Genomic DNA, 16892 nt, shown 5'->3' with positions numbered 1-16892 from the left:
GGGGACGAGGTTGTGACCACATTAGGGAGTGTGAGCCTAATGTGACAGGTGGGTGGCAGGATCAAGTACAAAGATGTTGCTTCCTCCTCGGAGCCTGTACCATGCTGCAGAGTCAGGATGAGGGTGGGGATTTCCCCTTTCTCCCCTCCTACCTGAGACAAGCTCCTGAAGAGGAGGTGGGACAGGACTTCTGTGGGCCCCTTCCACTGACTTTCTGTGTCCCTTCACTGCACCCTCTGGCAGAAAGTCATCGCAACAGGTTGGCTCAGGGCAGAGGACAAAGGCCAGTCTCAGCTCCTTTATAAAGGGCCCAGGCTGGTCAAACCCTCAGGGTTGGTGAGAGAGGCCTGCCTGGCCTGGTCCTGGTGCGTGGTGTGGTGAGGGGCGCCAGTGTATCCAGAGGAGCGCAGTGTGCACTGAGGCAGCCATGGCGCTGCTGACCAGGGATACAGTGCGGCCCCTGGCTGCGTCCTTGGCCATCTTCCTGCTCCTGGTGGACCTGATGCACTGGCGCAAATGCTGGGCCCCATGCTACCCCCAGGCCCCATGCCCCTGCCTGGGCTGGGCAACCTGCTGCAGGTGGACTTCCAGGACACGGTTTGCAGCTTTACTCGGGTGAGGAAGTTGGAGGAGGGCACAGAGGTGCTGAGGACCATACATGTCAGCAGACAGTGGGTGGTGGTGAAGCCACAGGCTGGACAAGGAGCTGGTGGAAAGGAGGAGGCAGGTGTGAGAGGCCTCCTGGGGGAGGGCAGCTGGGCAGGGCCTGGGGGACAGTTTGAATTTCCCATCAAAGGTCAGAGAGGGCAAAGGCCTGGAGGGGGTGGGCATGGGGGGGGGGGTGGGCCTTGGCAGTGGGTTTGGGATGCAGTGGGACAGAGCTTAAATTATGTGATCCTGAGTCCCTTCTGATGTCATCAGGAGGAAAGGTCTTCTGATTGGGGAGAGGAGTCTGGTCATGAGCCCCATTTAAATCAGGAAATGGAAGTTGACAGGGGACAGTGAGCAGGTTCAAGTCTTTTGCTGCTGTGAGACCTTGGGCCTCACTGCTCACCTCTCTGAACCTCAGTTTCTTCAGCTGTAAAATGGGATGCTAACTTGGCCTGCTGACAACGTTGGTGACCTCTGCTAAGTCATAGCTGGGTGATCTGATCCAAGGTGAGGGCCTCAACCATAGAGACATGACTCCCAATGTCACGAGACCAGATAGAGTCCTTGCACCTCCACTGCTGGGGGTCCAGTAGTCCCCCAATGCCAGGAGACTAGGGCTGGCATCCTGGCGAGAACTGGGCTTCACCAACACCCTCGACCCTCGGCCTGCAGCGGGGGCGCTGCTTCGGTGATGTGTTCAGCCTGCAGTTGGCCTGGACGCCCGTGGTTGTGCTCAACGGGCTGGCGGCCGCGCGCGAGGCGCTGGTGCACCGCGGGGAAGACTTGCCCGCTGCTCTTGGGCCCACACTTGGGCTGGAGGCCACACCCAAGGTAAGCAGAGGAGGTGCAAATCGCGTCCTGGCGAGGACTCGGCCTGCAGTGACACAGAAAAGGCCAGGCCTAACACGCGGTGTCTCAGACGCGAGGCAGAGAGAATGGTTAGCAAGTGGTGGGCCCAGGGCATGGAGAAAGCGGCCTGTGTAAGGGCTGGGGCAGGAGGGGTGTGGGCTGTCAGAGGACGGGGCCTGTAGGAACAGGGGCAGGCACTGCGTGAGCAAGGACAGGGGGCAGGGCCGGGACTTGTCCACTGTTGGAAGGCGTGGATCAAAGCGGGCAGGGATGGGGCGGAGGAGCACAAGGCCTGCGTGGGGGTGACGGGGGTGATGGCAGCGGGTGGGCCTGACCTGAAGAGGCAGGACTGTCTGAGAGGTGCACAGGGTGGGCTGGGTCAAAGGGGGTGGGACTGTGACAGCAGGGCCCGGGGCGGGGCCAGGACCCACAATCACACATCATTTATCACTCAGAGTCCACAGTTTCCACCAGGGTTCATTCAGGGTGTTGTACATTCTGTGGGCTTGGACAAGTGTATACTGACATATGTGCACCAGTATAGGGTCATACGGAGAAGTTTCACTGCCCAGAAAATCCTCTGCATTCCGCCTATTCCCCCCTCTCAGCCCCTGGCAACCACTGACGTTTTTCCTGTCTCCATAGTTTTGCCTTTTCCAGAAGGTCATATAGGTGGAATCATACAATAGGTAGCCTTTCAGATTGCCGGGAGCTTCCTGGCTCCCCATCGTGCTGACGTCACCCCTGGACTCTAAGTCTCAGTCTTAAGGGGACCCTTCCGTGCGCAGGTGAACCCCTGTGACACGCGTGGTCCCTGGGGACGCCCACCCCTCCATCCCAGCAGCTTCACCAGAGCACAAGCCTAGCCAGGGCGGGCTGAGTGTGTTTCTCAAGTAAGAAATCTCAGTAACTCAGCATTTAGGGTTTTTTAGTATTTTTTTTAAATTATTTTATTGCAGTCATATTGGCTTACGATATTGCGTACATTTCAGGTGCGTGTTATTATGTTTCAGTTTCTGTATAGACGGTATCATGTTTACCACGAATAATCTAGTTTCTATCCGTCACCATACGTATGTGCTCCTTCGCTCCTTTCGCCCTCCCCTTGTGCTCTGATAACCAGCAATCTGTTCTCTTTATCCATGTGTTTCTTTATCTTCCACGTATGAGTGAAATCATACGGTATTTGTCTTTCTCTCTGGGACTTATTTTGCTTAGCATAAAACCCTCAGAGTCCATCCATGTTGTCACAAATGGCACCATTTTGTCATTTTTATGGCTGAATAGTATTCCATTGTGTATATACACCACATCTCCTTTCTCCAGTCATCTGTTGCTGGGCACTTGGGTTGCTTCCATATCTTGGCTATGATGAACAATGCTGTAATGAACAGAGGGGTGCATATATCTTTTTAAATTACTAATTTCTTGTTCATTGGATAAATACTCAGTAGTGGAATACCTGGATCATATGATATTTCTATTTTTAATTTTTTGAGGAATCTCCATACTGTTTTCCTAGTGGCTGCACCAGTTTGCATTCCCACCAGCAGTGCATGAGGGTCCCCTTTTCTCCACATCCTCTCCAGCACTTGTTATGTCTTGTCTTGGTGATTATAGCCATTCTGACAAGTGTGAGGTGATATCTCATTGTAGTTTTGATTTGCATTTCCCTAATGATTAGTGATGTTGAACATCGTTTCCTGTGCCTGTTGGCCATCTGCATATCTCCTTTGGAAAAATGTCTGTTCATATCCTCTGCCCATTTTTTGATCGGGCTGTTCATGTTTTTGTTGGTAAGCGGTATGAGTTCTTTATGTATTTTGGAACTTAACTCGTTGTCAGATATATGATTTACTAGTATTTTCTCCCAGTTAGTTGGTTGTCTTTTCGTTTTGCTGATGGTCTCCTTTGCCATGCAGAAGCTTTTTAGTCTGATGCATTCGTTTATTTTTTCTTTTGTTTCCCTTGCCTGAGTAGACACGGTATTCAAAAAGACACAATGGAAACCCTGTCAAAGACCATACTGCTTATGTGTTCTTCCAGGATTTTTGTGGTTTCAGGTCTTACATTCAAGTCTTTAATCCGTTCTGAGTTAGTTTTTGTGTATGGGGTAAGATAATGGTCTACTTTCATTCTTTTGCACAGAGCTGTCCAGTCAATTCCACTTATTGAAGAGACTTTCTTGTCTCCACTGTATGTTCTTGGCTTCTTTGTGGAAGATTAGCTCTCCATAGATGTGTGGTTTTATTTCTGGGCTCTCAGTTCTGTTCCATTGATCTGTGTGTCTGTTTTTCCACCAGTACCATGCTGTTTTGATTACTACAGCTTTGTAGTAAATTTTGAATTCACAGGGTGTGATGCCTCCAACTTTGTTCTTTTTCCTCAGGACTGTTTTGGATATTTGGGGTCTTTTGTTGTCCCACATACATTTTAGGATTTGTTGTTCTATTTCAGTGAAGAATATTATTGGGCTTCTGATTGGGATTACATTGAACCTGTAGATTGCTTTAGGTACAATGGGCTTTTTAACTATGTTTGTTGTTCCAGCCCGTGGGCATGGAACAGCTTTCCATTTCTTCGTGTCTTCTTTGATTTCTTTCAGTCATGTCTTCTAGTCTTCAGCGTCTAGTTCTTTCAGCTCCTGCTTAAATGTATTCCTAGATGTTTTATTCTTTCTGTTGTGATCGTCAATGGGATTGTATTCTTGATTTCTCTTTCTGCTAGTTCGTTATTAGTGTAGAGAAATGCCAGTGCTTTTTGTATGTTGATTTTGTACCCTGCAACTTTGCTGTATTCATCGAGTATTTCCTATAGTTCTGGTGAATTCTTTATGGTTTCTATGTATAGAATCGTGTCATCCTCAAATAGCGACAGTTTTACTCCTTCCCTTCCAATCTGGATCCCTTTTATTTCTTTTCCCTGCCTAATTGCTCTGGCTCAAACTCCCAGGACTGTGGTGAATAGGAGCGGGGAGACCGGGCAGCCTTGTCTTGTTCCTGTTCTCAGAGGAACAGCTCTCAGCTTGTCACTGCTGAGTATGATATTGTCCCTGGATTTGTCATATATGGCCTTTATTATGTTGAGGTTGAGATGGCCTCAAATGCTGCTCTGTGACTTTGACCGCCTGACATGACCCCTGAGACTCAGTCTCTTCCATGCCTTGGGGACCATAAAGCCACCTGCCTTACAGGGCTGTGGGCAGGACACTGAGAGTGAGCAGCAGTGCCTGGCATGCGAGTGCCTCATTAATGGGAGCTGCAATTGCACAATGATTGCAAAGGCCGTCGGCCTCATGGTTGTACTGTGTGCTCATTGTACTCATGAGGTTTGCTCAAGGCCGCCGTGTCCCGGACAAGAGGCCCCTAGTATCGGGGGGCCTGCCTGAATTACAGGTGTGTCTGTCCTTGTCCTTCATGTCCACATTAGGGTGACTGCTTATGAGGGCATGACACATCTAAAAGAAAGGGTGGATAAAGACACTTTATCCTGGGCCACTGTGTGACGAACACTCAGACCATCCTGCCCCCCCCAACCCCCGCTAACACCACCTGATTCTCTGACAGTCCTGGGTAGAAAGGTGCTGCCCTTCAGGACAGGACATTCAACTGAGGCCAAAGAGAGGCCATAGGCTGGATCTGGGAAGTCCCCAGGGTTGCCATGTATCTTGCCCTCCTTGTCTGTTGAGTGGCTTCAAAACTGCTTTCTCAGCCTCCTGGAGGCCCAGCAACTACAGCTCCCCACAGTCCAGTCCTCAGCCAGACATGCAAAGCTGCCTCCCATATTCTGCCCCTCACCCCCTTACACAGTTCTTTGAAGTGACACTTTGGTCCCACTACCAGGTCACCTTGGCTTGTACTGCCAGCCAGCCAAAGTCCTCCACGTAGGCTTCCCAGAGAGTCCTGCTGCAGCCTGGGGCAGTGTCCCCATGACCCTCAGAGCAGTCCCCGCACTGCTGGCCTGGCCTGTCAGCTCTCTGCCTTCCTGCTCCTCCTCCTGGCATGAGCACCTTGGAGCAGGGACCCGCCATCGTCTCCCCGCCAGGCTGCGAGTGCTCCGCCAGCACCCAGCATGTGGGACGTCCAGCGGGGCTGGAACACAGTCCAAGGCCTGAGCAAGGCAAGATGCAGGGAAGGCCGGGTAAACTGAGGAAGGCCCACAGGGCCCCAGCAGGCTACACCCTCTGGCCCTGGGCCCTGCAGGAGAGTGGGGCTGCGGGCATTCAGAAGGGGAGGAGAAGCTTTCATGGGCCAAGCAGGAAGTGTAAATGTTGAAAGCCAACAGCAAGAGGCCCCGGCCCCGAGGAGCCATCTCTAGGTGGGGGATGTCCAGAGGCACCCTGGGAACAAGTGGCCCTATTACTGTTAGGGGTGAGGGAGGGACACAGCTTGGGGGACATAGGGGTGGGAGGTGCCTCCCGCAGGACCTGCTTCAGCTGGGGGAGAGAATTCTCCAGCTGGTTCCAGGATGAGAGCTGGCCTCACACACCCCTGGGATGGGGGAGGGGGCCTGACCCCTCCCCGGATATGCTCCTCCCCCACCCTCTGGGCTCCTGCCCCTTCCCATCTGAGTGGGTTTTGGCCTCAGAGTTCCCATCAGCTTCACTGATTTAAAAACTCAGCCTCAAATCCCACCTCTTTTCTATTTGAAGAAGGAGGGTGCTGAGGCCAGCGGGCAGTGGCCCTGCCCTGGCATGGTGTGGTCACCCCTCTGCTTGGAGGGGGAGACAAGCGGAATAAGAGGGAAGGCCTGGGAGCCACAACTCCAGCCAGGAGGTGTCACACACTGGTGCAGGGTGGTGCTGGGGTTTGTGTCTTTCCTTGAGGGACCACAGAGTCAGGGTGGGAAGGGATGGGGCTGGAGCAGGGGGACCTGACCCAGGGAGAGGGAGGAAGCTGGCAAAGGGGGAGGCCCTGGAATCCATTCCAGGTGGTCCTCAGCAGGCCTGTGAGGGTGTAAAGAAATTACATCCACCCCACTTGCTTTTCATCTTCTTTTCTTCCAGAAAGAGTTTCAGCAGCTGATGTTCAAGGACAAACGATACTGAGGAGGAAGCAGGCCCACTCCTCTGGGGACAGTGTCACATCCTATGCTAAGCCTCCCTGGTACATGAGCTTCCTGGCAACTCAGTCAACAAAGGCGAGGAATCACCCCACATTTCTCTAAGTCAGGAAAGTGGACACAGGCTCGAGGAGATTCAGCACCTGGGTGGCCTCAAGAGCTAGGATGTCAAGGACCAGTTTGTGGCCATCTTAGGAAGGGTCTCTTGGCCTCTGAACAGGCTGCGTGAGTGACAAGGGAGCTCTGAAAACATCCCTGCTGCCTCCCCACTGGAGATTCACACTTGCCACAGCCAGGACCAGGTGAAACGGAGGAAGCTGAGCCACGAGCCAGCCAGGTGAGGGACCTTGACATCACTGCTAGCTGCCTCCAGGCAAGGAAAGGAGGGGTGGAGCCCATGCAACCAATGAGAACAGGTGCCCTCATGCCGGGTCTGTGTGTGTGTCTAAGTGGTGCATGTATTAATATGTGTGCGTACGTGGGTTTCTGAGTGTGTAATGTGTGTGTGCCTGTGCTGTGTGTCAGTTTGTGAGCATGTGGGTAGTGTCTGAACGAGTGAGTGGTTTGTGAGTGTGGGATCTGCGTCTGTGTGTGTTGAGTGTAGTAGAGTGAAGTGAGGGACGTGGAGAACTTTAATCAACCCTCTTTCCACCCCATCACAACCTGGGGTCCCTCTGATCCTGTGGCCTCCCCACAGCCAGGGCCAGTACAGACCTGGGGGGTGAAGGTCACTCGGGAGGAGGCAGGTGAGATATGGGGAGGTGAGGGTGTGTTCTCGGGACGAGGCTGTGACCCCATTAGGGAGGGTGAGGCTAAGGTGACAGGTGTGGGGGAGGATCTAGTCCAAAGACCCCCGGATCTCCCTGGGAGCCTGCACAATGCTGGGGAATCTGGCTCAAGGTGTGGAATTCCCTTTTCTCTTACCCCAACCAGGGTAAGCATCTGGATAGGAGCAGCAGGGACAGACCCACTGTGCCACGCCTGCAAAGAACTTCCCTGGCCCCTCCCTGAACCCTCTGGCGGCACAGTCATCCCAACGTGTTGGCTCAGGGCAGAGGGCAAAGGCCAGTCTCAGCTCCCTTTATAAAGAGCCCAGGCTGGTCACACCCTCAGGGTTGGTGACAGTGACCTGCCTGGCCTGATCCTGGTGCCTGGTGTGGTGAGGGGCGCCAGTGTGTCCAGAGGAGCCCAGTGTGCACTGAGGCAACCATGGGACTGCTGGCCGGGGAGACACTGGGGCCGCTGGCCGTGGCCGTGGCCATCTTCCTGCTCCTGGTGGACCTGATGCACCGGCGCCAACGCTGGGCCCCCCGCTACCCCCCAGGCCCCATGCCCCTGCCTGGGCTGGGCAACCTGCTGCAGGTGAACCTCCAGGACACGCTTTGCTGCTTAACTCCGGTGAGGAAGGTGGGGGTTGGCAGCAGAGTACCTGGGGACCCCACCTAGCGGCAGACAGTAGGTCATCGTGAAGCCACAGGCTGGACAAGGAGCTGGTGGAAAGGAGCAGGCAGGTGTGAGAGGCCTCCTGGGGGAGGGCAGCTGGGCAGGGCCTGGAGGACAGTTTGAATTTTCCCATCAAAGGTCAGAGAGGGCAAAGGCCTGGAGGGGGTGGACCTTGGCAGCGGGTTCGGGATGCAGTGGGACAGAGCTTAAGTCATGTGATCCTGAGTCCCTTCTGATGACATCAGGAGGAAAGGTCCTGAGATTGGGGGAGAGGAGTCTGGTCATGAGCCCCATTTAATCAGGAAATCGAGGTTGAGAGGAGAGGGGACAGTGACTAGGTTCAAAGCTTTTGCTGCTGTTGGGGCTGGCCCTGGGCCGCAGCAGTTGAGTTCACACATCCCACTTCCTCGGCCCGGGGTTCACCGATTCGGATGCCGGGTACCGCCATGGCACCGCTTGGCATGCTATGCTGTGGTAGGCGTTCCACATATAAAGTAGAGGAAGATGGGCGCGGACGTTAGCTCAGGGCCAGGCTTCCTCAGCAAAAAGAGGAGGATTGGCAGCAGTTAGCTCAGGGCTGATCTTCCTCAACAAAAAATAATAAATAAATAAGCAAAGCTTTTGCTGCTATGAGACCTTGGCCATCACTGACCTCTGTGAACGTCACTTTCTTCACCTATGAAACGAGATGCTAGCTTAGCCCACCTGACAATGTTGGTGACCTCTGTAAAGTCGTGGCTAGGTGGTCGGATACTTCGTGATGTCCTTCAGCATACAGGTTGTGATCCCTAGTGTCACAAGGCCAGGTAAATTCCTGGCACCCCATCGCTGCTGGCGGCTCAGGGAAGCCCCAACAGTAGCAGCAGGAGACTGGGTCCCACAGCTTAGGGTGGGGTGGGACTTCTCCAACGCCCTTGACCCTGGCCTGCAGCTGCGGCGCCGCTTCGGGGACGTGTTCAGCCTGCAGCTGGCCTGGACGCCCGTGGTCGTGCTCAACGGGCTGGCGGCCATTCGCGAGGCGCTGGTGCACCGCGGCGAGGACTCCTCCGACCGCCCACGTTTCCCGGTGATGCAGCACCTGGGCTTCGGGCCGCACGCGGAAGGCAAGAGGAGGAGGGGAGGACAGCGGCCAGGCGGGGACAGGGCCCCCAGTGACCCGAGACCCTGCAGGGTCAAGTGGCTACAGGGTGGTGGACCTGCAGGACAAGGGAAGAGTCAACGAAATTGTGGGGGCGGCAGGTGCAGGAAGGAGTCTGTGCCAAGCAAGAGTTGGGAGGCAGCTGTGGGCGGGGCCTTAAGCGAGTGGGCGGGTCGGGACATTGGGAGCAGGAAGGGGACGTCCGGGTGGGCGGGAAGGAGGAGAATGGAGTCAGTGTGGGCGGGGCAGGAGGCGGGCTAGACTTTCCGTGAAAGGGAAGCGAGTCGTGGTGGGCAGAGGCAAGAGCAGGACCAAGACCTGCCCCCGTGGGGAGAGCTGGAGAGGAATGTGGGAGGGCAGAGGCTGGGATCTGTCCCCAGCCAGAAGGATATGCTAAGTGGGCGCGATTTGGTGGCAAGGAGAACAAGGTTAGAGGGGGCGGAACAGGGGCCAGGCTGTCTGTGCAGGTGCCACGCCTTCACCAAACCGGCGGGCAGAGAAGGGCGGGGAAGGGGGCCCAGATCTGACCTGTAGCAGGGGGGATGGCAGACCAGCCCTTGAGCAAAGCGCGCGCGCAGAGGCGGGGCCGGGGCACAGCTGAGCCACGCCCACGTCCGCCCCGCCCCCAGGGGTGGTCTTTGCCCGCTATGGGCACACCTGGCGGGAGCAGCGGCGCTTCTCCGTGTCCACCCTGCGCAACTTCGGCCTGGGCAAGAAGTCCCTGGAGCAGTGGGTGACCCAGGAGGCCTCGTGTCTCTGTGCCGCCTTCGCCAACCAGGCCGGTGAGTGCTGGGCTGAGGGACAGGAGACAGGGATGGAGTCTGGGGAAGAGGAGATGGAGGCGACCCCCTGACCTGCAGCGTCCCCTCCCAGGACGGCCCTTTAACCCCGACGCCCTCCTGAATAAAGCGGTGAGCAACGTGATCGCCTCCCTGACCTTCGGGCGCCGCTTCGACTACAAGGACCCGCGCTTCCTTAAATTATTGGACCTAACAGAGGACTTACTGAAGGAACAGTCAGGCTTCCTGCCCCAGGTGCGGGGAGTAGAGGGCCAAGGAGCCCTGCAGGCGAGCTCCGTGGAGGGGGGCCTCCGCCCTGCAATGGGCCCCCGTGGAGGAGGATTTGTACAGAGGGGTGTTGGGTCAGCGGGCCCAGGAGGGAGCTAAGGAACCTCTACCTCCTTCAGTGGAAGCCTCTGGAACCCCTGAGATGTAGATTTTAGGTTTATCCTCTTTAGTCCTAGGCAAGAGAGAGAGTGGTTGTACAAATTTAAGGAGAAATCAGGTCAATGGTGGTGACACCCTGGGAGCGGCTGGGACTTGACTGTTGGAGGTGAACAGCTGAGCAGGGGGAGGACCCACCACCCAACATCTCTGGCCCGCACAGGTGCTGAACGCGATCCCCATGTTCCTGCACATTCCAGGGCTGGTCGCCAAGGTCTTTCCTGGGCAGAGGGCCTTCATGGCCCAGCTGGATGAGCTGGTTGCTGAGCACAGGATCACCCGGGACCCGGCCCAGCCTCCCCGAGACCTGACTGACGCCTTCCAGGACGAGGTGCAGAAGGTGAGCCACCAGGGACACAGGTGGTGGGTTGAGGGGCCCATGAGGTGAGCCCAGGTAAGATGGGGCCTGCTTATCACCAAGTGATAAGGTATCCAGGCTGGTGGGTACAGAGTGGGAGGCCACTGAGGGGCTTCCTCCTTCTGTCCCTGAGTCCACCCTCTCTGCATGGCCCAGGCTAAGGGGAACCCTGAGAGCAGCTTCAATGATGACAACCTGCGCCTGGTGGTGGCTGACCTGTTCTTTGCCGGGATGGTGACGACCTCAACCACGCTGGCCTGGGCCCTCCTGCTCATGATCCTGCACCCGGATGTGCAGCGTGAGCCCAGCCTGGGGGCCCGGTGGGACGGGACAGAGAGGAGAGGGACAGGCTGGGGACCCTGAGCTTGGTTTGGCCACCAGGAGCTCTGAGCAGAGGCTGGGCCCTGCTCACAGGTCAGAGTGACCTTCTCCTCCATGTGGGTGCAGCCCCTGCACAGGAGTCAGGAGGGGGGGGGCAGCCCCCTGGGTTCTGACCACTGTGGGGACGCTTGTCTGTGCAGGCCGTGTCCAACAGGAGATCGATGAGGTGATAGGGCAGGCGCGGCGACCAGAGATGGGGGACCAGGCCCGCATGCCCTTCACCATGGCCGTGGTCCACGAGGTTCAGCGCTTTGCGGACATCACCCCACTGGGTGTGCCCCACATGACATCCCGTGACATTGAAGTGCAGGGCTTCCTCATCCCCAAGGTAGGCCTGCGGCCCTCCTCAGCCCAGCTCAGCCCCATCTGCCCCCTCGTAGCCCCAGGATGGCTATTGCCAGGTGGGGCCAGGACTGGAACCCAAGCCACCTAATTCTCATTTCTACTGGTACTGACTGTCTAGCCTGGCTGGGTGTGGAGATGAAGCAGAGGCAGGGTTGGTGGTGTACACTAGGAGCCCAAGTTCCAGGGTTAGGGTGGGGGTAAGAAACACTAAAATGTACCCAAGCTTGCTGGAGGAGCCCGTGCATGCAAGGACGGGTGGCAGTGAGGGCTTCCATGGGAGCTAGGTCACTTGGCCTGCCATGGGGACAGAGAGGGTGCCGTGATCTCCTTGGGTTTTAGTGACTTGAAAGAGTCCAAGTGTGTACCAGCCAGAGAGTGTGGCCTGTGGGTGTTTGGTGGCGGGGCCAGGGAGTCATCCAGCCCCGACCCCACCCATACCAGGCATCTCCTGCCAGGGGACCGTGTTCATCACCAACCTGTCATCGGTGCTGAAGGACGAGACCGTCTGGAAGAAGCCCTTCCGCTTCCACCCCGAGCACTTCCTGGACGCCCAGGGCCACTTCGTCAAGCAGGAGGCCTTCATGCCCTTCTCAGCAGGTGCCTGTGGGGAGCCCGGCTCGCTGCCCCTCCTGGGGAGTCTTGGAGGCGTGGAGCCCAGGCCCCCAGGCTCGCTGACCCCCATCCCCACCCACAGGCCGCCGCTCATGCCTCGGGGAGCCCCTGGCCCGCATGGAGCTCTTCCTCTTCTTCACCTGCCTCCTGCAGCGCTTCAGCTTCTCGGTGCCCGCTGGGCAGCCCCGCCCCAGCGACCACGGTGTCTTTGGCGCCATGGTAACCCCGGCCCCCTACCAGCTCTGCGCTGAGCCCCGCTAGAGGGGGCACCAAGCCCCCAACCTGCTCCTTCACAGGGGCCCTGATGTCCAGTAAACCATTCTGATGGCTCCAACCTGGCTTGAGTCCCACCTGAGCCCCCTGAACAGCCTCTGGCAGCGATGCTGCCTCAGCAGCCTCCCCAGGGACAGATCCTACCCCTCCTTGATCCAGCCTTACCTGGCATTTGACCCCATTTGAGAGATGGCTATACTGAGGCTCATAAGATGACAGCTTACCCCCTAGTCACTCATGCAGACCCAACACTGGCTGCCCTGGCTTGTGACTGAGTCCATGTAGGTCTTGACTCCTGGGTGTCAGGGGGCGGGAGGAGTGTGAATGGGCTTCTGATGGAATCAGCCCATCCCGGGGTGGGGGAGCGCCCTCAGGTTCAGGGATTCACTGCAAGGACTCACGGGAGTCAGAACAGCTGTTATACTCACGGTTATGGTCTTTATAGAGAAAGGATCCAGACGGAATCAGCAGTGGTCAAAGGCAGGTTGGTGGAGTTCAGGAAGGGCGGGCACAAGCTTTCAGCTGTCTCTTTGAGGACTCGTGCAGACAGTGCTCAGTTCTCCCAGCAGTGATGTGTGACACGAGCAGAGAGTTTGCTCACCAGGGAGGCTCCCCCAGGCCTGAGTGTCCAGGGATTTTGTTGGAAGTCAGTCACTTAGACTCGGAGAGCCCCATGGCTGACCTCAGTTACTCAGTCTCCAGCCTCTCTCAAGGTCAAACAATGTGGCCCAGGGCCCCCAGCATAAATCCCATTGTTCACATAAACTGTGTGGTGTGTCCCAGGGCCACAGATACAGAGACACTTGACAGGCAGGTCATCCTAAGGGTCAAGGGCCAGGCTTTTTTTTTGACTGTGCAGGGATTAAAATCCCAAACCTACTGAGTAATCTTTTGCTGCACTGGCCACCCCCCTGGTTTTTACTCCTACAGCAAAATGGTCATATTTGTGGGGCCTGCCCGCTGGCCCAGCGGTAAGTTCGCATGTTCTGCTTTGGCGGCCCAGAGTTCATCGGTTTGGATCCCGGGTGCAGACATGGCACCGCTCATCGGCCATGCTGTGGTAGGCGTCCCACATATAAGGTAGAGGAAGATGGGCACGGATATGAGCTCAGGGCCAGTCTTCCTCAGCAAAAGTGGAGGATTGGCAGCAGATGTTAGCTCAGGTGATCTTCCTCAAAAAAAAAGGAAAATTGTCACATTTGTTTGAGTCTCTACATTTTGTGTTTAGTGGGGGAATACACGCAACGTATAATTTGCCATCTTAATCATTTTTGAATGTAGTTCAATACTATTAAGTAATGATATTGTTGTGCAAACGTCACCGCCATCCGTCTCCAGAACTCTTCATCCTACAAAACTGAAACTGTCCCCGTTAGACAATAACTCTCCATGTCCCCCCACCATGGCCCCTGGCAACCACCATTCTACTTTCTGTCTCTGTGAATTTGACTCCTCTAGGGACCTCACATGCAAGGAATCATAGAGTATTTGTGTGATAAGTGACTGACTTCTTTCACTTAGCGTGATGTCCTCAAGCTTCAGCCATGTTGTACCATGTGTCAGAATTTCCTTCCCTTTTTAGGCTGAATAATATTCCATTGTACGTATAGACCACATTTGCTTTCCCTTCCTCCGTGGATGGACACTGGGTTGCTTCCACCTTTCAGTTACTGTGAATAACGCTCCTGTTCACATGGGGTAGAAATAGCTCTCTGAGACTCTGCTTTCAGTTTGTGGACATATAACCCTGGGCTGTTTCCCACAGCAGCTACTTCCACCAGCAGTACACAAGGGTTCCGAATCTCCACGTCCTTGTCAACACTTGCTTTTTCTGTTTTGATGATAGTAGCCAGTCTAATGGATGTGAGGTGTTATCTCATTGTGGTTTTGGTTTGCATTTCCAGAAGGATGGGGGACGTTGAGCATCTTTTCATGTGCTTATTGTCCATTTGTATATCTTCTTTGTAGAAATGCCTATTCAAGCCCATTTTACAATCAAGTTGTGCGCTTTGTTGTCGTTGTTTTTGAGTTTTAGGAATTCTCTATATATTCTAGACATTAATCTCTTATCAGATACAGTCATGTGGTGCATAATAACATTTCAGTCGACAAAAGACCCTATATGCGATGGTGGTCCCATAAGATAAGCACCATAGAGCCTAGGTGTGTAGTAGGCTATACCATCTAGGTTTGTGTAAGTACACTCTATGATGTTTACACAATGACAAAATTGCCTAAAATCACGTTTCTCAGAACTTGTCCTCGTCATTTAGCGACATGTGACTGTATATGATTTGCAACTATTTTCTCCCATTCTGTAGGTTCATTTTTTACTCTGTTGATAGTATATTTAATGCACAAAATTTTTTAATTTTATGAAGTCCAATTTGTCTATTTTTTCTTTTATTTCCTGTGCCTTTGGTGTCATATCCAGAAGTCACTGCCAAATCCAATGTTAAGAACCCTTCCTCCTGTGTTTTCTTCCAACAATTTTCTAGTTTTAGCTTCTACATGTAGGCTATTGATCCATTTTGAATTAATTTTTGTATATGGTGCTGGGTGAAGGTCCAGCTTGATTCTTTTGCGTTAAGATATCCAGATTTCCCAGCACTGTTTGCTGAAAAGACTGTCCTTTCCCCCACTGAATGGTCTTGGCACCCGTGTTGCAATCATTGGACTGTACATGCGGGTCTGTCTCCAGGCCTTCTGTTCTCTTCCGTCGGTCTATGTGTCTGTCTTTATGCCGCTACCACAGTGCATTGATTACTGTAGCTTTGTAGTGAGTTTGAAATCAGGAAGTACGAGTTTTATTCTTCTTTTTCAAGATTGTTCTGGCTATTTAGGGTCCCTTGAGACTCCATATGAATTTCAAGATTGATTTTTCTAATTCTGCAAAAAAGCCATTGGGGTTTTGATAGGGATTGCATTAAATCTGTAGATGGTTCTGAGTAGTGTTGACATCTTTACAAGAATAAGTTTTCCAATCCCTGAACTTAGGATGTCTCCATTTTCTTGTGTCTTCTTTACTTTCTTTCAGGAGTGCTTTGTAGTTTTCATGGTACAAGTCTTTCACCTCTTTGAGTAAGTTAATTCCTAGATATTTTATTCTTTTTGATGCTATTGTAAATCTAATTGCTTTCTTTTTTAAAAAAAATTTTTATTGAGTTAATGATAGGTTACAATCTTGTGAAATTTCAGTTGTACATTACTGTCTGTCAGTCGTGTTGTAGGTGCAACCCTTCACCCTTTGTGCCCACCCCCCACCCCCCCTTTCCCCTGGTAGCCACTCATCTGTTCTCTTTGTCCACAGGCTTAAATTCCTCATATGAGTGGAGTCATACGGAGATCATCCTTCTCTGTCTGGCTTATTTCACTTAACATAATTCCCTCAAGGTCCATCCATGTTGCTGCAAATGGGACGATTTTGTTCTTTTTTACGGCTGAGTAGTATTCCATTGTATATATGTACCGCATCTTCTTTATCCATTCGTCTGTTGATGGGCGCTTAGGTTGCTTCCATGTCTTGGCTCTTGTCAGTAATGCTGCAATGAACATTGGGGTGCATAGGACTTTTGGGATTGCTGACTTCAAGCTCTCTGGATAGATATACAGTAGTGGAAGAGCTGGATCATATGGTAGTTCTATTTTTAATTTTTTTGAGGAATCTCCATACTGTTTTCCATAGTGGCTGCACCAGTTTGCATTCCCACCAGCAGTGTATGAGGGTTCCTTTTTCTCCACAACCTCTCCAATGTTTGTTACTATTTGTTTTAGTTATTTTTGTCATTCTAATGGGTGTAAGGTGATATCTTAGTGCAGCTTTGATTTGCATTTCCCTGATGATCAGCGATGATGAGCATCTTTTCATGTGCCTATTGGCCATCTGTATATCTTTTTTGGAGAAATGTCTGTTCATGTCTCCTGCCCACTTTTTGATTAGGTTGTTTAATTTTTTGTTGTTGAGTTGTGTGAGTTCTTTATATCTTATGGATATTAAGCCTTTGTCAGATGTATTACTTGCAAATATTTTTTCCCAGTTAGCGGGTTGTTGTTTTGTTTCAATCCTGTTTTCCCTTGCCTTGAAGAAGCTCTTTAGTCTGATGAAGTCCCACTTTTTTATTCTTTCTATTGTTTCCCTTGTATGAGAAGACATGGTGTCCGAAAAGATCCTTTTAATACTGATGGCAAAGAGTGTACTGCCTACGTTTTCTTCTAGAAGCCTTATGGTTTCAGGTCTCAGCTTTAGGTCTTTGATCCATTTTGAGTTTATTTTTGTGAATGGTGAAAAAGAATGGTCAACTTTCATTCTTTTACATGTGGCTGTCCAGTTTTCCCAGCACCGTTTGTTGAAAAGACTTTCTTTTCTCCATTGTATGCCCTCAGCTCCTTTGTCGAAGATTAGCTGTCCATAGATGTGTGGTTTTATTTCCAGGCTTTCAATTCTGTTCCATTGATCTCTGCACCTGTTTTTGTACTAGTGCCATGCTGTTTTGATTACTGTAGCTTTGTAGTATGTTTGAAGTCAGGGATTGTGATGCCTCCAGCTTTGTTCTTTTTT

General features: G+C 52.9%; 1 protein-coding gene across 5 annotated transcripts; it reads left to right on the top strand.

Moving 5' to 3' along the window:
• Nucleotides 1–420: 420 nt before the first annotated feature.
• LOC100070905 (cytochrome P450 2D14) lies at nt 421–13945 on the top strand. 5 transcript variants are annotated; one of them, XM_023631141.2, is made up of 9 exons: nt 421–615; nt 8936–9107; nt 9772–9924; nt 10016–10176; nt 10529–10705; nt 10880–11021; nt 11245–11432; nt 11905–12046; nt 12144–13945. In XM_023631141.2, exons 1-9 carry the CDS (start codon nt 517–519, stop codon nt 12320–12322), a joined length of 1413 nt encoding a protein of 470 aa, XP_023486909.2. In that variant the 5' UTR covers nt 421–516; the 3' UTR covers nt 12323–13945. The 5 variants fall into 5 exon arrangements, 4 of the variants coding, with proteins under 4 accessions (XP_023486909.2, XP_023486908.2, XP_023486910.2 ...); XM_023631140.2 differs by lacking the exon at nt 421–615 and adding an exon at nt 7647–7959; XR_002804512.2 differs by lacking the exon at nt 421–615 and adding an exon at nt 7662–7959 and having other exon boundaries at nt 11891–12046.
• Nucleotides 13946–16892: the final 2947 nt, after the last annotated feature.

Source organism: Equus caballus, chromosome 28, assembly GCF_041296265.1.
Source record: "Equus caballus isolate H_3958 breed thoroughbred chromosome 28, TB-T2T, whole genome shotgun sequence".
Lineage (NCBI taxonomy): Eukaryota > Metazoa > Chordata > Mammalia > Perissodactyla > Equidae > Equus > Equus caballus.
This window is presented reverse-complemented; position numbering and strand designations above follow the sequence as displayed.